The 25,554-nt window shown below is 66.3% G+C and overlaps 2 protein-coding genes across 7 annotated transcripts; one reads left to right on the top strand and one right to left on the bottom strand.

Moving 5' to 3' along the window:
- Positions 1 to 858: 858 nt before the first annotated feature.
- On the top strand, positions 859 to 2,628 carry LOC143171709 (uncharacterized). The gene has a single exon (XM_076360730.1). The coding sequence runs from the start codon at positions 877 to 879 to the stop codon at positions 2,626 to 2,628; it is 1,752 nt and encodes a 583-aa protein (XP_076216845.1). The 5' UTR covers positions 859 to 876.
- Positions 2,629 to 2,942: 314 nt separating this feature from the next.
- Positions 2,943 to 23,408, bottom strand: PNPLA6 (patatin like domain 6, lysophospholipase). Of its 6 annotated transcripts, none has more exons than XM_076360781.1 (37): positions 23,362 to 23,408; positions 21,940 to 22,009; positions 21,754 to 21,816; positions 20,364 to 20,451; positions 20,198 to 20,280; positions 20,020 to 20,117; positions 19,793 to 19,933; positions 17,975 to 18,134; positions 17,772 to 17,852; positions 17,026 to 17,154; positions 16,854 to 16,934; positions 16,658 to 16,766; positions 16,440 to 16,532; positions 14,953 to 15,059; positions 14,668 to 14,859; positions 14,007 to 14,084; positions 13,539 to 13,744; positions 13,279 to 13,410; positions 13,068 to 13,191; positions 12,874 to 12,987; positions 12,483 to 12,558; positions 12,221 to 12,361; positions 11,858 to 11,921; positions 11,617 to 11,785; positions 11,369 to 11,551; positions 11,177 to 11,295; positions 10,930 to 11,086; positions 10,407 to 10,523; positions 10,215 to 10,284; positions 9,193 to 9,309; positions 8,802 to 8,918; positions 6,622 to 6,770; positions 6,397 to 6,549; positions 5,463 to 5,579; positions 4,416 to 4,512; positions 4,218 to 4,327; positions 2,943 to 3,330 (listed from the first exon to the last, which is right to left on the bottom strand). In XM_076360781.1, exons 2-37 carry the CDS (start codon positions 21,976 to 21,978, stop codon positions 3,265 to 3,267), a joined length of 4,140 nt encoding a protein of 1,379 aa, XP_076216896.1. In that variant the 5' UTR covers positions 21,979 to 22,009; positions 23,362 to 23,408; the 3' UTR covers positions 2,943 to 3,264. The 6 variants fall into 6 exon arrangements, with proteins under 6 accessions (XP_076216896.1, XP_076216897.1, XP_076216899.1 ...); XM_076360782.1 differs by having other exon boundaries at positions 2,943 to 3,327; XM_076360784.1 differs by having other exon boundaries at positions 13,539 to 13,651.
- Positions 23,409 to 25,554: the final 2,146 nt, after the last annotated feature.

Raw genomic sequence — 25,554 nt, 5'->3', positions numbered from 1 at the left:
GGGGGGGATACCGGGACCGGGGGGGGCCACCGGGACCGGGGAGCAGGGACCGGGGGTCGGTACGGGGGGGATACCGGGACCGGGGGATACCGGGACCGGGGAGCAGGGACCGGGGGTCGGTACGGGGGGGGATACCGGGACCGGGGGGGGCCACCGGGACCGGGGAGCAGGGACCGGGGGTCGGTACGGGGGGGATACCGGGACCGGGGGATACCGGGACCGGGGAGCAGGGACCGGGGGTCGGTACGGGGGATACCGGGACCGGGGGATACCGGGAGCTGGGAGCAGGGACCAGGGATCGGTACGGGGGGGATACCGGGACCAGGGGATACCGGGACCAGGGAGCAGGGACCGGGGGTCGGTACGGGGGATACCGGGACCGGGGGATACCGGGACCGGGGAGCTGGTACTGGGGTGAAGCCGGTGGTGGGGGGCACCCAGTACTGGGGAGTGGGGGGAGCTGGTGCAAGAGGAGTCGGTACCGGGCAGCAGGGGGGGCCAATACCGGGGAGGAGGGGGCTGTACCGGGCTGTGGGGCCCGGTTACCGGCAGGGGGATGGGTGTACCGGCCTGGCACCGGGGAGCCAGAAAGCCGGTTACCGGGGGACCAGACTGGGACTGGGAAAGGCACCGGGGAGTGGGACCCATCGGCACCGGGCTGCCCCCGGGGATCTGTCCCCATCACCGGGGACCCTGGTGTCAGCTGGGCCCAGCACCCGTCACCGGTGTCCCGGCGTCCCTGGTGCTCGGGGGGACACCCCAGCCTCAGGGTGACCCCCTTGGGTGCTGCCTGCTCACCCCCTCTCTCCTTGCGCTGCAGACGGGACCCAGGAGGACACCGGCAGCACCGAAACCACACCAGGGTGCCGGGACGGGATGGACACCAGCAGCGCCGATTTGGGGCCACGATGCCAGGCTGGGGCAGATGCTGGCAGCACTGAATCGATGCCAGCGTGTCAGGACAGTGGGGACACCGGCAGCACCAATTCGAGGCCACCGTGCCGACACCTGGCAGTGGCAGATGTCACCAGTGCCAAACTGACGCCAGGCAGCCAGGACAGGGCAGGCACTGGCAGTGCCAAAAAGATGCTGCGGTGTTGGGCCAGGGCTGATACTGGCAGTGCCGATTCGGGGTGGCAATGCCAGGATGAAGAGGGTGCTCACAGTGCCAAACCGATGCCGGCGTGCCAGGACTGGGCAGACGCCAGCAGTGCCGATTTGGGGACACAGTACCGGGACTGGGCAGACACCGGCAGCTCCAAACCAACGCCAGGGTGCCAGGACGAGGCAGCCACCAGCAGCACCAATTTGGGGACACAATGCCAGGACACGGCGGATGCCGGCAGCACCAAATCAGCCCCACAGAAACAGCACGAGGAGGATACCGCCAAGCCGAGCCGGCACGACAGTGAGGCCACCGGTGAGGCCACGGCAGCGGGTGCCCGTCCCTTCCAGTGCGGGGCGTGTGGGAAGCGGTTTGGGGCAAGTGCCACGTTGACACGGCACCAGGCGCTGCACGGAGCCGAGCGCCCCTTCTCTTGTGCCGAGTGCGGCCGTGGCTTCTGCGACCGGGCGGCGCTGGCCACGCACCGGCGAGGGCACACGGGCGAGCGCCCCTTCGCCTGCGCCGAGTGCGGCAAAGCTTTTGCCGGCAGCACAGGGCTGCTGGTCCATCAACGGGCACACACGGGTGAGCGTCCCTTTGCCTGCGCCGAGTGCGGGCAGCGCTTCCGGCAGAGCGCCCACCTTGCCCAACACTGCCAGGGCGCCCACGGCATGGGGCGCCCGCACCCCTGCCCGCAGTGCGGCAAAGCCTTCGCCCTTCGCTCCACGCTGGCCCGGCACGCTCAGACCCACACCGGCGAGCGGCCCCATGCCTGTGGCGACTGCGGGCGCCGCTTCCGCCAGCGGGCTCACCTGGCCCGGCACCGCCTGGCACACACGGGCGAGCGCCCTTTCCCCTGCGGTGAGTGCGGCAAAGCCTTCGCCCTCAGCGCTACGCTGCTGCGGCACCAGCTGGTGCACACCGGCGAGCGTCCGCACCGCTGCCCCGACTGTCCCCGCGCCTACACCCAAAGCGCCTACCTGGCCCAGCACCGCCGCAGTGCCCATGCCGGCCAACGGCCCCACGCCTGCCCCGAGTGCCCGCGGGCTTTCGCCGACCGCGCCAACCTCCTGCGACATCGCCAGGGCCACGCCGGCGCCCGGCCCCACGCCTGCGGGCAGTGCGGGCGACGCTTCACCCAGCGGGCGCATCTCCGGGCGCACGCGGGCACCCACGGCGAGCAGCGGCCCTTTGCCTGCGGGCAGTGCGGGCAGCTATTTGGGCGCCGGGCAGCGCTGGCGGCTCACGGGCGGGCGCATGGCGGGCAGCGGCCCTTTGCCTGCGGGCAGTGCGGGCAACGCTTCGCCCAGCGAGCCAGCCTGGTAGAGCACTGCCGGCGGCACACGGGCGAGCGGCCTCACCGTTGTCCCCAGTGTCACCGCAGTTTCCGGCATCGCTCGGCGCTGCTGCGGCACCGGCGGGCGCACGCCGGCGAGCGCCCCTTCCCCTGCGCCCACTGCGGCCGCCGCTACAGCCGCAGCTCCAACCTCCTCCTGCACCAGCGAGTTCACGCGCCTGACTGACACCCAGCCAGCACCCATGGGTGCTGCCATCGCGGGGGGTGGGGTGGGGGTGTTATTCCTCCCGGCAGGGTGTTTGTACGGGGTGCCAACGAACACCGTGCCAAGGCGTCCGGCGGTGTCACCCATCGCATCGTGCCCCGCGCTGGCCGTCGCCAGCCCCCAGCGTTGAAGATTTTATCCCCCCAGGACGAGCGCCGCCGGGTTAATTTTAAGTAATAATAATAATAATAATAATTAAAAAAGAAATAAGAAAATACACAGCTGGGTTAATTTTAAATAATAATAATAATTAAAAAAAAAAAAAAAAAGAAAAATGAAAATATACAGCAGTCACTTCCCCTCCTCCCCAGCGGGGCACGGCCGGGCCTCGGAGGGGGGATTTGGGCCAGTGCAACAGTGCAGGAGGGGGGGAAATGGGGGTCCCTGGTGCCCCCCGCCTCACCCCAGCTTGGGGATGGCAACGGGGACAAGGCGGGACGAGTGGGAAAGTGCCGCGGGGCTGAGCCCCGGCCAGGGAAGCGGCCACAAAAAGGTTGGGGGGGTTGGGGGGGGTGTGGGGGTGTCGGTGGGGGACACCCCCCGCCCCGGGGTGCGGAGGTAGTGCCGGCTCTCGGGCTCCTTCGGTAGCGTTTGGGGTCAGGTGTGGGGTGCGGAGGGGTCCCGGGCCAGGCTCGGGCGGTGCCGCAGGCTCTTCTCCTCCTCCTGGGGAGAGACCGGGACATGTTGGGGACACTGGGACGGGGACACGGCGCAGCACCCATGGGCTCCAGGCTGTCACCAAGCCTGCAGGGAGCTGGGGGACACTGGGACACGGCACAGCACCCATGGGCTCCAGGCTGTGCCTGAGCCTGCAGGGAGCTGGGGGACACTGGGACAGGGACATGGTGCAGCACCCATGAGCTCCAGGCTGTGCCTGAGCCTGCAGGGAGCTGGGGGACACTGGGACAGGGACATGGTGCAGCACCCATGGGCTCCAGGCTGTCCCCAAGCCCGCAGGGAGCTGGGGGACACTGGGATGGGGACACAGTGCAGCACCCATGGGCTCCAGGCTGTCCCCAAGCCCGCAGGGAGCTGGGGGACACTGGGATGGGGACACAGTGCAGCACCCATGGGCTCCAGGCTGTCACCAAGCCCGCAGGGAGCAGGGGGACACTGGGACACTGGGACACAGCACAGCACCCATGGGCTCCAGGCTGTCACCAAGCCCGCAGGGAGCCGGGGGACACTGGGACACTGGGACACGGTGCAGCACCCGTGGGCTCCAGGCTGCCCCGAGCCCATTTTGGAGGGTGTCCATGGCCAGGAGCCGGATCTGCCCCAGGAACACCCCGTGCACAAGATCAGGGCACCCTTAGGAGCCCCCAAACCCAGGGGCACCCCGTTTTGGAGGGTCTCCATGGCCACATACCCCCATGCACAGGATCAGGGGCACTCTTGGGAGCCCCCAAACCCCATTTTGGAGGGTCTTCACAACCAGGGGCAGGATCTGCCCCACGTGCCCCCCATGCATGGGGTCAGGGCACCCTTGGGAGCCCCCAAACCCAGGGGCACCCCATTTCGGAGGGTCTCCACAACCAGGGGGCACTCACAGCCTCCAAGGCGCCGGCGGTGGCCCACTCGGAAGGGGCGAACACGTCCTCCTCGCCCCGCGCTGGCTCTGGCCCCTCGTCCTCGTACTCGGTGAGGTAGTCGGACTCCTCTGGGGGAGCAAAAGGGGGGTGCAGGGTCAGGACCTGGATCCGGCCCCGCACCCCGGACCTGACCCCCCCCCCCAGCTCCCAACTCACCATCCGCGTATCCGTCGGACAAGTACGGCTTGGCGGGCTCGATGCGGGACACGATCTCCGCCAGGTCGGTGAAGCCGGCGCTGGGGCACGTGAGCACCTACGGGAGGAAAAGCGGGGGGGCCCCCCTGAGCAGCCCCCCCGTGTGCGAGAGGGGTGAGGATGGAGGGGGCAGGAGGAGGGACGTGAGCTGGTCAGGGCAGCAGGGGACACAGAGGGACAAAAGGAGGCCGGGGTGACAGGAGATGGACCAAGGGGACAGGATGGACCAAGGAGGGGACAGGAGATGGACCAAGGGGACAAAGGATGATGGGGAGGGGGACAGGAGATGGACCAAGGAGGGGACAAGGATGCTGGGGGGGGGACAGGAGATGGATCGAGGGGACAGGAAGATAGCCAAGGAGGGGACACGAGGATGCTGGGGGAGGCAGGAGATGGACCAAGGGGACAAAAGGATGATGGGGAGGGGGACAGGAGACGGACCAAGAAGAGGACAGGAGGATGCCAGTGAGGGACAGGAGATGGACCAAGGGGACATGAGGATGGACCAAGGAGGGGACACGAGGATGCTGGGGGAGACAGGAGGTGGACAAAGGCACATGAGGATGGACCAAGGAGGGGACAGGAGGATGCCGGGGGGACAAGAGGATGGACCAAGGGGACCACGGTAGGGGCGGAAAGGAGATGGACCAAGGGGACAAGAGGCTAGACCAAGGAGGGGACATGCGGATTTGAGGGGACAGGAGGATGGACCAAGGGGACAGGAGGATGAAGCGGGGTGGCGGGGCACGGGAAGATGCCAGTGAGGGACAGGATGACACTAGGGGGGACAAGTTGCACCAGGAGGGCTAGAAGGACATTGGAGAGACAAAGGGGACAAGGGACAGGCAGGTTGCTGCTCCCTGCAGACGGCTCCAGGGCCAGGGGAAAAAAAAAACCACCCTTAAAATCAGGGTGCCAGGGCGAGGGTGGCCCATCCCAGGATGCCCCGAGGTGGGTCCCTGGGCAGCCACCGCCACCCACGAGCCTTGGTGCCACCCCCCTGCTCACGTCCATGCGTTTGCTCTCATAGAAGTCGGCCGAACGCCGGTCCTTCACCATCTTCTCAATGATGTCACCCCGGCTCCAGCCATCGAAGACCACCTTGCCGTGCTGGTACCCCACGTCCTGCAGAGAGAGCAGCCGCAGCCCATCGGTGGCCTGGGCACCCCAAACAATGGCCTGGGGCACCCCAAACGACAGACCGGGCACCCAACTGATGGGTAGGACATCCCAACTGACGGCCCAGGACACCCGATTGATGGCTGGGGCACCCAACTGATGGCCAGGGTCCCCCAAATGATGACTGGGATGCTCAACCTAGTCAGGACACCCCAAACGATGGCCAAGAGTACCCTATTGATGGCTGGGGCACCCAACCAATGGCTTGGGCACCCCGACCAATGGCCCGGACAGCCCAACTGATGGTCAGGGAGCCCCAAATGGTGACCTGGGTACCCGGAACAATGGCCCGGACACCCCAAATAATGGCCAGGACATGGCAATTGATGGCCCAAGCACCCTGAACAACGGCTCGGGCACCCCCAGATGATGGTCCAGTCACTCCGTTAATGGCTGGAGCACCTGAATGATGGCTTGAGCACCCAACTGATGGCCCGTGCACCCCACCAATGGCCAGGACACTCCAACCGATGGACCAGAGCACCCCCAAATGGTGGCTGAGGCACCCAATCAATTGCTGGGTGACCTACCTGATGGCCTGGACACCCAACTGGTGGCAAGGGCACCCCAATCCACATCTGGGGCACCCCATTAGCAGCTAGGGCACCCTGTTAATGGCCAGGGCACCCCAATCAATGGCCAGGACACCCCAACTGATGGCTGGAGAACCCCAACTCATGCCTTGGGGCACCCCATTGATGGCCAGAGGCACCCTAAACGATGTTCCAGGCCACCCCATCGGCCTCTCCGTCCCCCAACTCACGTAGATCTCGTCGAACTTGCCGAAATCCATGGTCTTGAAGCGGTCGATGGCGGGGCGGATGTACTCGCAGTACGAGCTGGACTTCACCACCTCCAGCTGCCGCACGCACGACACGTAGGCCAGGCGGGACTGGATCTCCGCCATGTCGGGCACCTGCAAGGACAAGGTGTTCAGCACCCTGCCTGCACCATCTCACCAGCATCCCCGTGTCCCACCGGTCCTCACCTTGACTTTTTCAGCCCAGGGGTTGAGACGTTTCCAGAGGAGCCACCAGCCAGACAGGCTGTCCCCGTAGTTGCACAGGTCCGTCTCGTCCTGGCTGCCCACGTCGATGGCGATCACCGTCTTGGCACCCATGTTGCGGGCGATGTCGGCTGCGGGGTGGGAAAGGAAGAAGTTGGGTCGGCAGCATCGCGGTTTCCCCCGGTCCAAGCCCGCAACGAGAGGTGGTGGCACGAGTGGAGCAGGAAAATGGGGGCGAGGGATTGTCCCCAAGCCCAGGCTGGATGGCTAAAGCCATGCTAGGGCTCGTGGTGGGACGAGCAGCGTCCCATGGGTGCCGGAGCTGGGGCAGGAGCCCAGCAGCAGGATGTGCCGGTGGGGAGCAGAGCAGTGATGCAACCTGGTGCACGCGCTGGGGTGACGGGAGGGCACAGGCAAGTTGCAGCATCTGTGGTGGGATGCGAAGGAGCATGGAGACGCCCCAGGAGGACACCTGGTGGTGAGGACACCGGGAGATGATGTGAGGTGGATGGAGACGGCTTGCACATGGAGGAGGATGGAGGATGGAGATGCCCCAGGAGGGCATCTGGTGCTGAGGACATCAAGAGATGATGATGCAACATGGAGGAAGGTGGTTTGCATGTGGAGGAGGATGAAGATGCTCCAGGAGCCTGGCGCTAAGGACACCAAAAGACGATGCACGCAAAGGGAGATGAAGAGGCTGCAGGAGGGCACCCAGTGCTGAGGACACGAGAGACGATGATGCAGGATGGAGGAAGGTGGCTTGGAAGTGAAGGAGCACAAAGATGCTGCGGGAGGCCACCCAATACCAAAGACACCAAAAGATGGTGCAGGATGGAGGAAGGTCACTTGAATGTGAAGGAGGATGGAGACGTCCTGGGAGGGCACCCGGTGCCAAGGACACCAGGAGACGACACAGAATGGAGGGAGGTGGGAGCATGGAGATGTTCTGGGAGGGTACCTGGCATCAAGGACACCAAGAGATGGTTTGAGACGGAGGGAGGTGCCGTGCACGTGAAGGAGCATGGAGGGCGCCTGGTGTCAAAGGCACCAAGAGATAGTTTGAGATGACAGGAGGTGCTTTGCACATGAACGAGGATGGAGATGCCCCAGGAGGCAACCCGGTGCTGAGGGCACCAGGAGAAGATGAGGCAGGACGGACAAAGGTGGCTTGCACATGAAGGTGCATGAAGGTGCCCCAGGAAGGCACCCAGGGCCACCAAGAGATGGTATGAGACAGAGGGAGGTGGCTTGCCTGTGAAAGAACACGGCGGGCACCTGGTGTCAAAGGCACCAAGAGCTGGTACAAGACAGATGAAGGTGTCTTGTAAGTGAAGGAGGACGGAGAGGCCCGAGGAGGGCACCTGGAGCTGAGAACATCAAGAGAGGACGATGTGAGATGGACAAAGGTGGCTTGCACATGATGAAGCACGAAGATGCCCCAAGAGGACACTCGATGCTGAGGACACCAAAAGATGGTGCAGGATGGAGGGAGGTGGCTTGTACCTGCAGGAGGACAGAGACGCCCTGGCAGAACACCCAATGCCGAGGACACCAGGAGAGGATGATGCAGGATGGAGGAAGGTGGTTGGTATATAAGGAGCATGGAGATGCTCTAGGAGGGCACCCAGTGCTGAGGACACCCAGAGATGATGCAAGACGGAGGGATATTTTTCGCGTGTGAAGAAGGATGACCTGGGAAGCCACCTGGTGCCGATGACACCAAGAGACGACGCAAGACTGTGCGACTTTTTTTGGCACATGAAGGAGGACGAAGATGCCCCGAGAGGACGCCCAACACCAAAGACACCAAGAGATGATGCAAGATGAAGGGATGCATCTTGCATGTGAAGAAATATGAAGACGCCCTGGGTACTGAGGACACCAAGAGGTGACGCAAGATGGATGAACACTTTTTGCATGTCAAAGAGGATGAAGACGCCCCGAGAGGACGCCCGACAACGAAGACACCAAGAAGATGCAAAACCAAGCAAGATGTCCCAAATCCAACCTTAACGTCTCCATCCATTGAGGTCCCGTCTCGTGGTGGCCATGCAGCCCCCACCCAACCGCCCGCCACCGCCCTCGGGGCCAGACCTGGCGCCGCATTGGCTGCCGCCCCGGTTGGGCGGTGACGGCGACGGCGTTGAGCTGCTACTTGCCTGGCAGGTTGTTGATGTAACCACCGTCCATCAGTAAGTTGCCGTCCTTGGGGTCGCAGAGTGGCGGTAGGTACCCAGAAAGGGTCATGCTGGCTCGCACGTACCGCCAGAGCGAGCCTGCGCCGGCGGGAACAAACGCAATGAGCACAGCCCGCCCGAGACCGCCCCCCCCGGGGGGCTGCCCCTCGCCCCTGCCCGCGCCCGGGGACATCTGCACCCCGCGGGTGCCCGTTGGGCACCCACGGGTGGCAGAGGAACCTGTTGCGCACCCTGACCGGCCGTTTGCAAAGCCCAGGTGGCTCAACTTGGGATGGGACGTGGTTTTGGGGGGTGGGTAGGGGGGGTGTCTTTTTTTTGGGAGGCCGGTGGCCCCGGCGAGCGAGATGCTGACCTGGGACATTGTTAACATAGCAGCCGTCCACGAGCCAGTGGCTGTCCTTGGGGTCGCAGAGCGGAGGCAGGTAGGGGGTATAAGACGCACTGGCTCGGACGTAGCGCCAAAGGCTGCCTGCCGGAGGGAGAGGACACGGTCACGGCCACGGGGGGACGGGCCATGCCCGAGCACCCGGTGGCGGGTGACTGAGAATGCTGGCACCGCGCCGGTGGGATGTTTGTAGCCCCAAGACCGAGCCACCGGGATGGGGAAGGATGGACGGGCGAGATGCTCGCCGGAGGGTTAGGGGTGGTGAGCAGGGATTAGTTGGCGTTAGAGGCCAAAGGAGCAGGCAGAGCGAGAGCCAGGCTGCTTACGAGCCACCGCGTGCGCCCCGTGGACGGCTCAATGTCCCAGGTGAGCTCCGACACCAGGCAAGGAGGAGGGGCAGCCACCGCAACGTCCCCATCACCACGATGTCCCCACCACCACGATGTCCCCACCGCCGCCACACCATCCCCACCACCGCCACGTCATCCCCACCACCGCCACGTCTCCACCACCACCACGTTGTCTCCACCACCACCACCGCTGCCCGTCTCCACCATCCCCATCGCTGCGCCGCCCCCAGCACTGCCACCGCGTCCCCGTGCTCCACGTGCCGTGAGCGTGGGTTACTGGGGTTAGTGGTGAGCAGATACGTTAGAGGGGACATGCATGCTCAGGGTGGCGAGATGTGGTTCCACACACCAGTTCTGCCCTCAACCCCACTGAGGACGTGGGGCACAGCCAGACCCCCATGGGGACCTGAGCCTGGTCACCAGCACTGGGTGGCTCTGGGAAGCCACCACTAGCCGGGCTCACCATGAGCCCTCCAAGCCCTCTCCTTGCCGTGCCAGGATGCGTCCTCCCCTTGGCACGTGGCAAACCTTCCCCCGTGGGGCAGCGACACCGTTTTGGGGTGCCGGTGAAGAGGGGTCCCCACAAGGTGGGATGTGGTGGCACCGGAGAGCTTCCCCGGCTCCCCGGGGAGCTCTTACCGTCCGTGTGCACCCGCATGGCCGAGGCCGTGATGTCGGTCGTGACGTTGAAGTAGGGCAGCCACAGGTCCTGCGGGGACAAGATGGGGTGAGTGACGCCGTGGGGACGTTGGTGGGTGGGTGGGGAGCTGGTCGGACCCCCCACCACGGGTGGGTGAAGCTCCAGGGGGAGGGGGCATCCGTACGACGCACCTCGATCTGCTTGTCCTGGAAAACCTTGTTGATGCTGGCATTGAAGGCTGAACCCGAAAACATGGAGGTGATGGGGTAGGTGAGGTCCAGGACGGTCTCAAACACTGAATTCATGCACTGGAGGAGGAGGAGGAGGAGGAGTAAGAAGGAGAGAAGAAAGAGGAGGAGGAGGAAGAAAAAGAAGGAGGAGAAGGATGAAGAAGGAGGAGGAGGAGGAGGAAGAAGAAGGAGGAGGAAGAGAAAGAGGAGGAAGAAGGAGGAGAAAGAAAAAGGAAAGAAGAGGAGGAGAAAGAAGCAGCAGAAGAAGAAGAAAAGGAGAGAAGAAGGAGGAGGAGAGAAGGTGACGGAGGAAGAAGAAGAAGAAGGAGGAAGAAGAAGAGGAAGAAGAGGAAGAAGAAAAGGAGGAAGAAGAAGAAGAGGAAGAAGAAAAGGAGGAAGGAGATGCTTTAGAAACACCCCAGGCAGGGCTGGCCACAGGCAGGGAGGGCCTTCGCCGGGGTGGGGGACGTGCCGCGGCACCCACCTTGGCCCACTCACGCGCCCGCTGCTTGGTGCGGACGGCGCTGCGCTCCTCGGCGTAGAGCGCCCCGATGAAGGCACCGATGGAGGTGCCACCCACCATGTCGATGGGGATCCCCGACTCCTCCATCGCCTTGATCACCCCGATGTGGGAGCAACCCCTGGATGGCCGAAGAAAATAAAGAGGAGGATGGACGAGAGCGGGACCCCCCACCTCCCCGGGTCGCATCCTGCCACGGCGCGGCACCCACCTGGCTCCGCCACCCCCCAGGACGAGGGCGATGGTGTTGCCGGTGAGGACCCGCGCCAACCGGGAGAAGTCGCTGTGCCGGTCGGCGCTTTTCTCAAACACCTTCTCGTACATCTCCCGCTGCGGATGGGATGGACGATGGGTGACGATGACGGTGGTGGACCACCAAGGTCACCCAGGGGGACACACGTACCAGTTTGGTGGGGCCACGTCGGGAGAAGACGCGCCGGGGACACTTGATGTGGAGGTGGCCCGAGCACCAGCTGCGCATGTTGAGCCACTCAACGGTGCGGGAAGGGCTGGGACCATCCTCGCGGTGTAGGAGGACCAACTGCTTCAGCGCACGCACCGCCGTGTTCTCCAGCATCTGCTCCAGCTGTAGAAGCCATCAGCCGCCCGGCGTGGCGGTGTCCCACCACCGCTTACCTCCCCCCACCTCACCTCTCCCAGTGCCGGCTCTTGGTCGCCCAACCCTACGATGAGGATGCAGTCGGCTTGACGGATGCAACGCACAGTCCACGGCGTCAGGGTACAGTCGGTTTGGTACAGGACGATGCGGTGGATGTCCTCCTGCTGCGCCAGCCAGCCCGACAGGCGGTACTCCTGGATGCTGCCGAGATGGAGGGGTCAGCCGGCGGCACGGTGGTGGGTCGCCGGTGATGTTCCTCCCAACGGGAGTTACCTGTCCAGCGCCGAGGAGCCGAGACGGGCACGGATGATGTCGCTGGTGAGCAGCAGCGTGGGACCTGGGAGAGGTGGGGACATGGTCACTGGTGTCCCACGGGGCTCTGGTCACCACCGTGCCATGGGGCTGTGGTCGTCATGCCACGGGACTGTGGTCACCACCATGCCATGAGGCTGTGATGGTCACCATGCCATGGTGCCCGCCACGTCATAGGACCGTGACCACCTCCTTTCCACGGCCACCACCGTGCCGTGGGGCTGCAATCACCACTGTACCAGGTCACTGGCGTGCCACAGGACCACGGTCACCTCCACGCCACAGCCACCACCGTGCCGTGGTCACCGCTGCGCTGGCACTCACCGATGGCGTTGAGCGCGTGCTTGAGCTCCAGCGTGAAGGCAGCCGTGGGCACATCGTCACACACTGGCAGCACCGCCACCGTTGACAGGTTGCTGGTGGGGTTGGTGGGCTCCGAGCTGGAGGCCATGCCCAAGCTAGAGCCTGCAGGGACAGAGACGCGGTGGCAGCAGGGGGACACCACAATGGGGCGTTGGGCACCTTCCACGTGCTGCTCGGATGATGGAGAGGGCACCTTCTTGTCCCCAATCCCTTCGGGACCTACTTGCAAAGGGGCCACGGAGCTGCTGAAGGTTTCCCAAGATCTTTTGGCTCAGGAGGTGGATGAGGCGGGTGACAACCTGCAGGGACGAGGACAGGGATGGCCATCAGACCTGGCAGGGCTTCCCAAGCTGGAGACTCATTAACGCCCCACGCTGGTGTCCCACCCGCCTTTTTGGGTGCCACCGCCGCCACCCATCCCTTGGGGACCTCGGAGAGGGACAACCCTTTAGCACATCAGCCCTTCTCCAACAGCTCTAATCACATCTTTAATTCCTTAATTTAAGCTGTTTTTAATGAGTGTCGCAGCCACCAGCTGGGGGGGGACGGACATGGGGACACGTTCCTTCCATGGGAAGAGGGTGCAGACCCCAGGGTGGGGATCTGGGGGGTACCTGGGGGTATCTGCGCTTGATATTGTTCAAGGTGCCCTCAGGCAGCTTGGCCAGCTCCGTGTCCCGGACCGCGTGGACCGTGGTGGCACGGGGCTGCCGGGTGAGGGCTTCCACCTGGAGAAGAAGACATATAGCCAAGATGTATCGGCAAGACGTATAGGGTGTCCATCGCTTGGCCCCGACATGGCTCTCACCACGCCGATGAGGTCCCCGCGGCCGTACTCCCCGATGAGCTCCTTCTTGCCGCTGCCCTTCTGGATGACGGAGCGGAGGCGCCCGTTGAGCGCGATGTAGGTGCAGTCCGACTTGTCACCCTGCCTGGGGGACACCCACCAGTGGGACCTCAACCCCCTGCCAAGGTGGTCCTCACCAAGCTGAGGTGGGCACCCACCTGTTGGTACCCACCTGTAGAGCGCCCGGCCGGCCTCCACCGCCATCCAGTCGATGGCGAAGTCCATCTGGCGCACGAAGGGTGACATACGGGCAGCCACGGTGTGGGCGACGCTCAGCACCACACTGGGCTGCTCCCGCATGATCCTGTGGGTCAACAGCAGTTGGGGGACACGGTGGTGGCCCCAAGAGGTGCCACCGCAGCGTTCACCGCAGGAATCCCCTTTGGCATCCACCCTTTGCCCCAAACCTCCTCCGCCAGTGCCGGGACTCACTCGTAGAAGTCTGACTTGGAGATCTTGAGGAAGGTGCAGTCGCGGTTGGCCTTGATGGTGAAGATGAGGGGCTCGCCGGTGAGCACGGCCAGCTGTCCCACCATCTCGCCGGGCTGCGTCAAGAAGAGGCAGACGTCCTCCGCCTTGTCGATCATCCGCTGGTACACGTGCAGGCAGCCCCACAGCACGAAGTGGAGGCTCACGTCCTGCCGAAATGGCACCCTATCACCGTTGGGGGGCCACCTGGGACCCCCAGGCATGAGGGATCCCACCAGCACCGCTTAGGGTTTCTTCTGGTCCTCTTCACAAGGGTGTTTTGCACCCTCCGGATGGCTCTGGGGATCATTCCTGCCCCCCCCCCCCCCCCCCGCCTCCCCCCAGGGCAGGAGTAGGAAGAGCAGCACCCCATGGAAATATAGGGCGGGGGCGAGCAAGGTGCCACACCAGCTCCCCGAAACCCAGACCCACCTGGTCCCCTTGACGGGCAATGACTGTCCCGGCTTTGGCGTGATGGAGCAAGACACGGTTGTTGAGGAGAGAAGGGTCCTAGAGGGAAGAACGGCATCACATGAGGCGATGGGGACCATCATGAGGAGATGGGGACCACCACGAGGAGACAGAGGACCACCAGGAGGCCACAGGGACCACCACGAAGCAACGGAGACCACCACAAGGAGATGGGAACCTACCACAAAGCGATGGGGGACCACCACGAGGAAACAGGGGACCACCCTGAGGCAATGGGGGCCGCCACGAAGCGATGGAGACCACCACAAGGAGATGGGGGCCCATCCCAAAGAGATGGGGGACCACTCTGAGGCCACGGGACCACCACGAAGTGATGGGGACCCACCATGAGGTGATGGGGACCCACCACAAGACCACAGGGACCCACCATGAAGCAACAGGAACCACTACGAAGCAACGGGGGGACCAACACAAAGTGACGGGGGACCGCCACGAGGCGACGGGGGACCGTCACGAGGCGACGGGGGACCAACATGAAGTGACGAGGACCACCACAAAGCCATGGGGGACCACCACGAAGCGATGGGAACCCGCCGCAATGCAACAGAGGACCACCGCAAAGCCACAATTCCCCCGTGCCGGCACCGTTTCTGCCCCTCACCTCCACCTTCATGAGCTTGACCAGCTCCCGCTTGGCAGCCTCGAAGATGGCGCTGGTCTGGCGGCCCTGGTAGGGCCCGAAGGGACAGTCCCCGGTTGCCGAATCGTCCTCGCAGTAGTTGTAGTGGTAGACGCCAGACGGTTGCTCCTCCACCGTCACTGACTTGCGCTCCTTGGGCTCGTGCGAGACGGACTGCGGGGAGACGGGACAGCTCCGGCACCCGTCCCGCGGTCACCCCGGTGGGGAGGATTTGGGCGGACGTGGGGGTGCTGGATCCGGCCTTACCCGGGAGAAGGCGGCCAAGGCGCCGGTGCTGTCCTCCTGCAGCGACACCGAGATGCGGCCGCGCTCGTAGGCCATGTCGAAGTCGGAGCGGGGACCCTTCTGGATGCCTGTGATGGGTGAGGGAGGGGACCGGGGGGGGTCACCGGCGCCCGAGATGGGGATGCTGGGTGGGGGGGGGTGATGCACGAGCTGGGGGGGTTGCACGAGCACCAGGGGGGGATGCACAAGCACCAGGGGGGGGAAGCACGAGCCCGGGGGGGGGGTGTGCATGAGCCCAGGGGGGGTGCATGAGCACCAGGGGGGGATGCATGAGCCAGGGGGGGTGCACAAGCCAGGGGGGTGATGCACGAGCACCAGGGAGGGTGCACGAGCCCAGGGGGGGCTGCACGAGCCAGGGGGGTGATGCACGAGCACCAGGGGGGGATGCACAAGCATGGGGGGGATGCACAAGCATGGGGGGGTGCATGAGCACGGGGGGGGTGATGCATGAACACCAGGGGGGGGTACACGAGCCTGGGGGGAGTGCACGAGCCTGGGGGGCTGATGCACGAGCACCGGGGGGGGATGCACGAGCCTGGGGGGGGTGCATGAGCCCGGGGGGGGCTGCATGAGCACGGGGGGGATGATGCATGAGCCCGGGGGGGGCTGCACGAGCCGGGGGGGGTGATGCATGAGCACCAGGGGGGGATGCACAAGCATGGGGGGGTGCATGAGCACGGGGGGGGGGTGATGCATGAACACCGGGGGGGGGTACACGAGCCTGGGGGGAGTGCACGAGCCTGGGGGGCTGATGCACGAGCACTGGGGGGGGATGCACGAGCACCAGGGGGGGATGCATGAGCCCGGGGGGGGCTGCACGAGCTGGGGGGGGTGATGCATGAGCACCAGGGGGGGATGCACAAGCCTGGGGGGGTGTGCATGAGCCCGGGGGGGCTGCACGAGCACCAGGGGGGGATGCACGAGCCCGGGGGGGCTGCATGAGCACGGGGGGGGTGATGCATGAACACCGGGGGGGGTACACGAGCCTGGGGGGAGTGCACGAGCCTGGGGGGCTGATGCACAAGCACTGGGGGGGGATGCACGAGCCTGGGGGGGGTGCATGAGCCTGGGGGGGGTGCACGAGCACCAGGGGGGGATGCACGAGCCTGGGGGGGGTGCATGAGCCTGGGGGGGGGAAAAATGCTCTGGGGAGGAGGATTGCATGAGCCTGGGCGGGGGGAAGCACAAGCCCAGGGGGGGTGTGGGGGGGTGCACAATCTGGGGAGGGGGATGCATGACCCTGGGGGGGGGGTGCACAAGCACAGGGGGGATGGACGAGCCTGGGGGTGGGGGGGTGCATGAGCCTGTGGGGGGATGCATGACCTGGGGAGGGGGATACATGAGTCTGGAGGCAGGGGGGGATGCATGAGCCTGGGGGGGGGGGGGGGGGGCGGGCGGGCGCTGCATGACCCCGGGACTCCCCCCGCTTCCTCCAGCCTCCGACCCACCGGAGATATCCACCGGCATGGAGATGCAGCGGCTCAACGGCGGCGGCGGCAGCGGCGCGGGGGTCTCCAGGCCTCCGGCTTTCAGCGGGTCGGCTGCAGGATGAGACCACCCTGAGCACCAGCAGCCGAGCCCCCCACCGCGGCAGTGGCGGCATGGGGGGGGGGGGTGTGTGTGTGTCCCAGCACCCCTTTCTCAGCACCCCTTTCTCAGCTCTTACCCGACTCCCTGCCCTCATCGGCACCGCCGAGTCCCCGCTTGCCGTGGCGGATGGGGCTGGTGCGGGCGGCGTGGCCGGGTTGGGGGAAGAGCCGTAGCGGTTGCATGTCCTGCAAAAGGGGGACATCAGCAGGGTGCTCCCCCCCGAAGTGGGGGCCTGACACACCCCCCCCCCCCCATTTTCGGCATGAACTCACGTGGCTGAAGAGCTCGTTCGTCAACCCAAGGTAGTTGTGCAAAGCCAAGAAGGTGACGCGCTGCAGGCGCACCATGATGATCTGGGGGGGGGGCGGGACACAAGAAGCCATCAGTGGTCCCCTGCCACCCCAAGGGAACCCCCCCACCGTGGTCCCTCGAACCCGGACTCACCTGCACCACCCGCACCAAGCTCTCGGGGTACTTCTCGAAGACGGCAGAAAAGGCTTCGACCGGCAGCCGTAGCACGGTGGAGTCCTCCGCCGCCCGGGCACACACCGTCCGGTATGGTCGCTGGTGGCCCTAGGTGACACGCCGTGGCGTTGGTGGCCTTGCTGGGACGGGGAGGTCTATCCCCGGCCATGGATTAGGGATGGGGGCAGCTGGGGGCTGGCGAAGCCCGCCGGTGGCGCCGGGCTTTTGGCCGGTTGGGCTTGGGGATGGCCATGGTTGGGCTCGGGGATGGCCACGGTTGGGCTGGAGGAGTTTAGGGATGGCAACGGTTGGGCTTGGGGACGGCCACGGTTGGGCTTGGGGACAGCCACGGTTGGGCTGGAGGGGCTTGGGGACTGCTGGTGGGGCTTGGGGACAGCCATGGTTGGGCTTGGGAATGGACACGGTCGGGGTTGGAGGGGTTTGGGGATGGCTGGTGGGGCTTGGGGACGGCCACGGTTGGGCTGGGAAGGTTTGGGGACAGCCACAGTCAGGTTGGAGGGGTTTGGGGACAGCTGGAGGGGCCTGGGGACAGCCATGATCAGCCTGGGGCGCTCAGGGACAGCCACGACCAAGCTTAGGAGGCTTGGGGACAGCCACAACTGTCCTGGGAGGGTTTGGGGACGGCCATGATCAGGCTTAGGGGGTTTGGGGACAACCACAATCTGTCACGGGGGGGGTGTTGGGGACAGCCACAGCGCCGGTACCGTGATGACATCAAGGATGCTGAGCAGGCTGTGCACGCTGTCCCCAGGGAACACCTCCTTCATCACCGTCTCCTTCCCGTCCTGCGAAGCACAACCCCCCCCTTGCTCTTTCCGTCCCCATCCCCCACAGCGTCCCCATCCCCCACAGCGTCCCCATCCCCCTGCCACCTCCCTGTCCCCCCCTCTTGTCCCCGTCCCCGCACCGGTTCGGTGAGGAAGAGCTCCAACTTGCCATCCTGCAGCACGTAGATGCTGGTGTCGGGCTGTCCGGGACGGAAAACGTAGTCACCTTGTTGGCATTGCTGGAAAACCATGTGCTTGCAAAGCTCCAGGAACAATGGCTTCTCGAAGTGGCCCAGCACTCTACGGGGACAAGGACAGGGACAGCGGGTGACAAAGAGCCCGCCGGGACCTGCCCCGGTCCTCCGGAGCCACCCCGGTGGCCGGTTGCCGCGGCGATGGGGATGCAGAGGGGAAGAGCATCCTTCAGCATAGTGGTCCAGCCTCCCCTTACAGAGGGTTTCCAGGGTTGGATCCCGACCCTGGGGCCAAATCCTGACCCACAGGGATAGATCCTCACACCCCCTGGGGCCTGATCCTGCCCCAGAGATGGATCCTGAGCCCCCGGGGCCTGATCCTGAACCCCCCAGGGGATGGATCCTGTTCCCCAGGGATGGATCCTGAGCCCCTGGGGCCTGATCCTGCCCCAGAGATGGATCCTGAGCCCCCGGGGCCTGATCCTGAGCCCCACAGGGGATGGATCCTGTTCCCCAGGGATGGATCCTGAGCCCCCGGGGCCTAATCCTGACCCACAGGGGATGGATCCTGTCCCCCAGGGATGGATCCTGAGCCCCTGGGGCCTGATCCTGCCCCAGGGATGGATCCTGAGCCCCTGGGGCCTGATCCTGAGCCCCCCAGGGGATGGATCTTGTTCCCCAGGGGATGGATCCTGCCCCAGAAATGGATCCTGAGCCCCCGGGGCCTGATCCTGAGCCCCCAAGGGATGGATCCTGAGCCCCTAGGGCCTGATCCTGAGCCCCCAAGGGATGGATCCTGTTAAACGGGGATGGATCCTGAGCCCCCGGGGCCTGATCCTGCCCTGGGGATGGATCCTGAGCCCCTGGGGCCTGATCCTGACCCGCCAGGGCATGGATCCTGTCCCCCCTGGGGCCTGATCCTGCCCCAGAGATGGATCCTGAGCCCCCGGGGCCTGATCCTGAGCCCCCCAGGGGATGGATCCTGTTCCCCAGGGATGGATCCTGAGCCCCCGGGGCCTAATCCTGACCCCCCAGGGGATGGATCCTGACCCGCCAGGGATGGATCCTGAGCCCCTGGGGCCTGATCCTGCCCCGGGGATGGATCCTGAGCCCCTAGGGCCTGATCCTGAGCCCCCAAGGGATGGATCCTGTTCCCCGGGGATGGATCCTGAGCCCCTGGGGCCGGATCCTGAGCCCCCAAGGGAATGGATCCTGTTCCCCCTGGGGCCTGATCCTGCCCCGGGGATGGATCCTGAGCCGCCGGGGCCTGATCATGAGCCCCCAAGGGATGGATCCTGTTCCCCGGGGATGGATCCTGAGCCCCTAGGGCCTGATCCTGAGCCCCCAAGGGATGGATCCTGTTCCCCGGGGATGGATCCTGAGCCCCTGGGGCCGGATCCTGAGCCCCCAAGGGAATGGATCCTGTTCCCCCTGGGGCCTGATCCTGCCCCGGGGATGGATCCTGAGCCGCCGGGGCCTGATCATGAGCCCCCAAGGGATGGATCCTGTTCCCCGGGGATGGATCCTGAGCCCCTAGGGCCTGATCCTGAGCCCCCAAGGGATGGATCCTGTTCCCCGGGGATGGATCCTGAGCCCCTGGGGCCTGCTCCTGACCCCCCAGGGAATGGACCCTGTCCCCCCGGGACCTGATCCTGCCCCGGGGATGGATCCTGTCCCCCCTGGGGTCTGATCCTGCCCCGGGGATGGATCCTGAGCCCCCGGGGCCTGATCCTGCCCCGCCAGGGGATGGATCCTGAGCCTCACCGGACATTTTTGAGCATGTAGAGGACCTCGGAGGGAAGATGGGAATTGGCCACATCGAATTCGGTCAAGTCGGCTTCCAGCACCGAAGGCGGAGGCTCCTTCAGCTGCAGCGTGGGCAGCTCCTTCTGGATGCGCAGGAACCTTGGGGACAACGAGGTGACATCGGGGCACGGCCACCACCCCCCCCTCACCCCCCCCGGCGTCTCCCAGCGCTGGCGGCACCTCACTTTTTGGCGATGTTGAGCATCTTGAGCTTCTTCTTCATCCGGGGCCGCGAGGCGCTGGAAATGGTGGTGTCCACCAAGGAGGAGGTGGATTGGGAGACCTGGGGTTGGGGACACCGAGCCGGGGCGTCACCCGACGGCGACGCCACGAAGTCACCCCAGCTGTCACCCCGAGCGTCACCTTGCGCATGATCTTGCGGCCGTAGAAGAGCATCTTGTCCCGTTTTCGGAAGCGGTATTTCGGTGTCCCCTGCGCGGGTATTTCTGGGGAGCACGACGGGGACGGGTTAATGGGGCGCGGTCCTGTCACCCCCTGTCCCCAAGGCCACCGCGGCGGTGTCACTCACTCTTCAGGCGCAGCCGGCGGACCAGGACCACGATGGCAGTGGCGATGATGACGGTGAAGAGGCCGAGGCCGAGCATCACCCCCAGCACCTGCGGAGGGAGAGGGGGGGTCCCCATGCGGTCTCCGGTGTCCCCCAGGGGACAGGGACGAGCGCAGGGGGTGACCGATGGCACTGCCACCTTGGTGACACGGAGGGATGGGAGGGGCTCAACAGCATCGGGACGCTGTCCCCAGGGGCATGGGGACAAGCTCGTGTCCCCAGGGGCATGGGGACAAGTTCATGTCCCCTTGAGGTGCTCAACAGCATCGGGGACCAGGACACTGTCCCCAGAGGCATGGGGACAAGTTCGTGTCCCTTGGGGGTGCTCAACAGCATTGAGGACCAGGACGCTGTCCCCTGGGGCATGGGGACAAGTTCGTGTCCCCTCGGGGTGCTCAACAGCATCGGGGACCAGGACGCTGTCCCCTGGGGCATGGGGACAAGTTCGTGTCCCCTTGGGGTGCTCAACAGCATTGGGGACCAGGACACTGTCCCCTGGGGCACAGGGACAAGTTCATGTCCCCAGGGGCATGGGGACAAGTTCGTGTCCCCTCGGGGTGCTCAACAGCATTAGGGACCAGGACACTGTCCCCTGGGGCACAGGGACAAGTTCATGTCCCCTTGGGGTGCTCAACAGCATTGGGGACCAGGACACTGTCCCCTGGGGCACAGGGACAAGTTCATGTCCCCAGGGGCATGGGGACAAGTTCGTGTCCCTTGGGGGTGCTCAACAGCATTAGGGACCAGGACACTGTCCCCTGGGGCATGGGGACAAGTTCATGTCCCCTCGGGGTGCTCAACAGCATCGGGGACCAGGACACTGTCCCCTGGGGCATGGGGACAAGTTCGCGTCCCCTCGGGGTGCTCAACAGCATTGGGGACCAGGACACTGTCCCCTGGGGCACAGGGACAAGTTCATGTCCCCAGGGGCATGGGGACAAGTTCGTGTCCCCTCGGGGTGCTCAACAGCATCGGGGACCAGGACGCTGTCCCCTGGGGCACAGGGACAAGTTCATGTTCCCAGGGGCATGGGGACAAGTTCGTGTCCCTTGGGGGTGCTCAACAGCATCGGGGACCAGGACACTGTCCCCAGAGGCATGGGGACAAGTTCGTGTCCCCTCGGGGTGCTCAACAGCATCGGGGATCGGGACACTGTCCCCTGGGGCATGGGGACAAGTTTGTGTCGCCTGGGGGTGCTCGACAGCATCGGGGACCAGGATGCTGTCACCTGGGGACGCAGGGACACGTTTGTGTCCCCTCGGGGGGGGGGGGGTTGCTGAACGGCACCGGGGACGGGGACGCTGTCCCCTGGGGACACGGGGACAAGTTCACGTCCCCTGGGGGTGCTCACCGCGCCGCTGGGGAGCTGCTCCTCGGCGAAGAGCTTGGGCAGCACGGCCGTCAGGGACGCATCCTGCGGGGACAAGGGGACAGGTGAGCCCCCCCGGGGTGGGGACACGTCGGGGGGGTTGGGGGGGGGGGGGGGGGTGACCGTCCCCATCCCTGTCCCCCGCCCAGCCGCGGTGACGTTTCCTACCTCCGCCTCCTCCTGCGGCTCCGACTCGCTCTGCCCCATGGCCGCGGCGGGGCTCTGCCCATGCAAAAACCTGCGAAAACGGGGAAAAACGGGGGGAAAAAAATAAAAAACCATAAAAAAAAGAGAGGTTTGTGACAACGGGGACCCGCGACGGCCACCGAGGGACCGGTGACAATGTGGGGGGGGGTGTGTGTGGGGGGGGTGCGTGACATCCCCGCAGGGGGTAAAACTCCGCCGGGGGTTGAGTTTGGCCTGGATTTGCTACGTGATGGGGTGCGGTAGGGACCCGGGGCGTCCCCGGGGTGTCCCCAAGGTGCTCGGTGACATCGAGTGGCCGGGAGGGGACTTTAGCGTCCGTGTCCCCCCCCCCCGCCTTGAAGGTTTGAGCGTCCCCTCCCCGGCGGGGAGAGGAAGCGGTGGCAGGAACCCTCCGTTGTGACACCCTTGGTCACCGCGCCGAGGCCACCGGCCGCCATCACCCGTCACCGATGTCACCCCGCCACGCAACAAGGGTCCCCGAGCGGCGATGCCACCGCTGGGCCCAGCCCCGGTGTGTCACCCCCACCCCCCCCCCCCCCAGTCACCACCGTCCTTCCCAAGGACACCCCAGGGAGGTGCCGGTGGCATCGGCGGGCACCGGAGCGGGGACGTCACCGAGGCCGGCACATGTCACCCCCCCCCCCCCCCCTGCCATCGTGGCCACGCTATTGGGGGGGGGGACGGGGGACACACGCCACAGCTGAGCGCTGTGGCACCGCGCCGGCACCCTGTTCGCGGCGAGGGTGGCGCCGGGGCCCGGTGACACCCCCCCCCCCCCGGGTGACAACTCCCCCCCCCCCCCCCAAATATTACCCCCCCCCCCGGCTGGTTCTGCCCCCTCCCCAGGGCAATATTACACCCCTCCCCCCCAACTTGTGCCCCCCCCCCCCCGGGGCAATAGTGCCCCCCCCCCAGCCGGTATTGCCCCCCCCGCCATCACTCCCCCCCCCCCCCCGGCTGCTATTGCCCCCTCCCCAGCCCCCATCACCCCCCTCCCCCAATATTACCCCCCCCCCGCACCCCCCCCCCCGCCTTTACTACCCCTCCCAAGGCCGTTGCCCCCTCCCCCAAGGTAATATTGCCCCCCCCCTCCTCCCCCCCAGCTGGTATCGCCCCCCCCCCCCCAAAGCCCTCCCCCCCCCCCCGCCAAGGCGTTATTGCCCCCTCCCCAGGCTAATATTGCCCCCCCCCTCCCCCCCCGGGGGCTATCGCTGCCCCTCCCCCCCCTGAGGGGGGTTGCCCACCCAACCCGCCCCCCCAGACCGGTTCTGCTCCACCCCCAAACCCAGATCTGGCCCCCCCCCCCCCGGGCCCCCCAAAGCCGGTGCTGCCCCCGCACCCTCCCCCCCCCCCGGGACGGTAACGCCGCCCCCCCGCACTCACCAACCGCCGGTCGCCGCCCCGCGCCCCGCTCCGGCCTCGGCGGTAGCGGCGGCCCCCGCGGGGTCATGGTCCCTTTAAAGCCGCCCCGCCCCCCCGCCCTGACGTCACGCAGGGGGGCGGTGAGCGCGTCGCGGCGGCGGCGCCATGTTGGGAAGGTCAGGCGAGAGGGGGTAGAGCGCGGCGAGGCGGGTGGGGGCCATCTTGGGTGTGGCGCGGAGAGTGGTGGTGAGGTCATCACAGGTCGACGGCGCGGGCGTGTGGGCGTCTTGGTGCGCGCCCCGGCGCCATCTTGGGAGTGGCAGGGGAGGGCGGCCGGGGGATGGAGGCGGGGGGGACCCCAAACGTGGAGAGGGGTCCCCGAGGGTGGGGACCGGGGAGCAGCCTCAGGTCTTCCCCCAGCATGGGCACCCCGGGGTGGCAGCACCCACTGCCCGCCCTGTCCCTCCATGGGCACCCCGGGGTGGCAGCACCCACTGCCAGCCCTGTCCCCTCAAGAGGGGGTGCTGGCACCCACTGCCCGCCCTGTCCCCAACATGGGCACCCCGGGGTGCTGGCACCCACTGCCAGCCCTGTCCCCAACATGGGCACCCCGGGGTGGCAGCACCCACTGCCAGCCCTGTCCCCCCATGAGCACCCCAGGGTGGCAGCACCCACTGCCAGCCCTGTCCCCTCATAGAGGGGGTGCTGGCACCCACTGCCAGCCCTGTCCCCCCACAGGCACCCCGGGGTGGCAGCACCCACTGCCCGCCCTGTCCCCACACGGGCACCCCAGGGTGCTGGCACCCACTGCCCGCCCTGTCCCCAACATGGGTACCCCGGGGTGGCAGCACCCACTGCCAGCCCTGTCCCCCCATGAGCACCCCAGGGTGGCAGCACCCACTGCCAGCCCTGTCCCCTCATAGAGGGGGTGCTGGCACCCACTGCCCGCCCTGTCCCCAACATGGGCACCCCGGGGTGCTGGCACCCACTGCCAGCCCTGTCCCCTCATAGAGGGGGTGCTGGCACCCACTGCCCGCCCTGTCCCCCCACAGGCACCCCGGGGTGGCAGCACCCACTGCCCGCCCTGTCCCCACACGGGCACCCCAGGGTGCTGGCACCCACTGCCAGCCCTGTCCCCAACATGGGTACCCCGGGGTGGCAGCACCCACTGCCAGCCCTGTCCCCCCATGAGCACCCCAGGGTGGCAGCACCCACTGCCAGCCCTGTCCCCTCAAGAGGGGGTGCTGGCACCCACTGCCCGCCCTGTCCCCACACGGGCACCCCAGGGTGCTGGCACCCACTGCCAGCCCTGTCCCCAACATGGGTACCCCGGGGTGGCAGCACCCACTGCCAGCCCTGTCCCCACACGGGCACCCCAGGGTGGCAGCACCCACTGCCAGCCCTGTCCCCTCAAGAGGGGGTGCTGGCACCCACTGCCCGCCCTGTCCCCACACGGGCACCCCAGGGTGCTGGCACCCACTGCCAGCCCTGTCCCCTCATAGAGGGGGTGCTGGCACCCACTGCCAGCCCTGTCCCTCCACAGGCACCCCGGGGTGGCAGCACCCACTGCCAGCCCTGTCCCCAACATGGGTACCCCGGGGTGGCAGCACCCACTGCCAGCCCTGTCCCTCCACAGGCACCCCGGGGTGGCAGCACCCACTGTCAGCTCTGTCCCCAATATGGGCACCCCGGGGTGACAGCACCCATGGCCCCACTGTCAGCCCTGTCCCCAACATGGGTACCCCGGGGTGCTGGCACCCACTGCCAGCCCTGTCCCTCCATGGGCACCCCGGGGTGGCAACACCCACTGCCAGCCCTGTCCCCCCACAGGCACCCCGGGGTGCTGGCACCCACTGCCAGCCCTGTCCCCATGGGTGGCGGCACCCACTGCCACCCTTATCCCCCCACAGCCACCCCACGGTGGCAGCACCCATGGCCTCACTACCAGCCCCGTCCCCATAGCCACCCCAGGGTGACAGCACCCACAGCCCCGCTACTACCCCTGTCCCCATGGGCACCCCAAGGTGCTGGCACCCCCCCACCCCAGCGCAGGGGGTCCCACGGCAGCACAGACTCGCTATTCTCCCAGGGCGCTTTATTCTCCCGCCACAGGGGCACCCACGGGGACCCCCCCATGGGGCACGACTCCCCCCGACCCCGAAACAGGGAGCAAAACCCAGGGCGAGCAACACCCCCGCCCCCCCCGCCGTGAGC

Source organism: Aptenodytes patagonicus, chromosome 30 (genome assembly GCF_965638725.1).
Source record: "Aptenodytes patagonicus chromosome 30, bAptPat1.pri.cur, whole genome shotgun sequence".
Lineage (NCBI taxonomy): Eukaryota > Metazoa > Chordata > Aves > Sphenisciformes > Spheniscidae > Aptenodytes > Aptenodytes patagonicus.
This window is presented reverse-complemented; position numbering and strand designations above follow the sequence as displayed.

Coding starts and splice junctions, on each gene's coding strand:
- LOC143171709 (XM_076360730.1), top strand. CDS start 877: ATGGACACCAGCAGCGCCGATTTGGGGCCACGATGCCAGGCTGGGGCA.
- PNPLA6 (XM_076360781.1), bottom strand. CDS start 21,978: ATGGGGCAGAGCGAGTCGGAGCCGCAGGAGGAGGCGGAG. Junction 13,192..13,278: donor GCCGGCCGGGCGCTCTACAG/GTGGGTACCAAC, acceptor GGTGTCCCCCAG/GCAGGGTGACAAGTCGGACT. Junction 6,771..8,801: donor TTACATCAACAACCTGCCAG/GCAAGTAGCAGC, acceptor CCCACCCCGCAG/CCGACATCGCCCGCAACATG.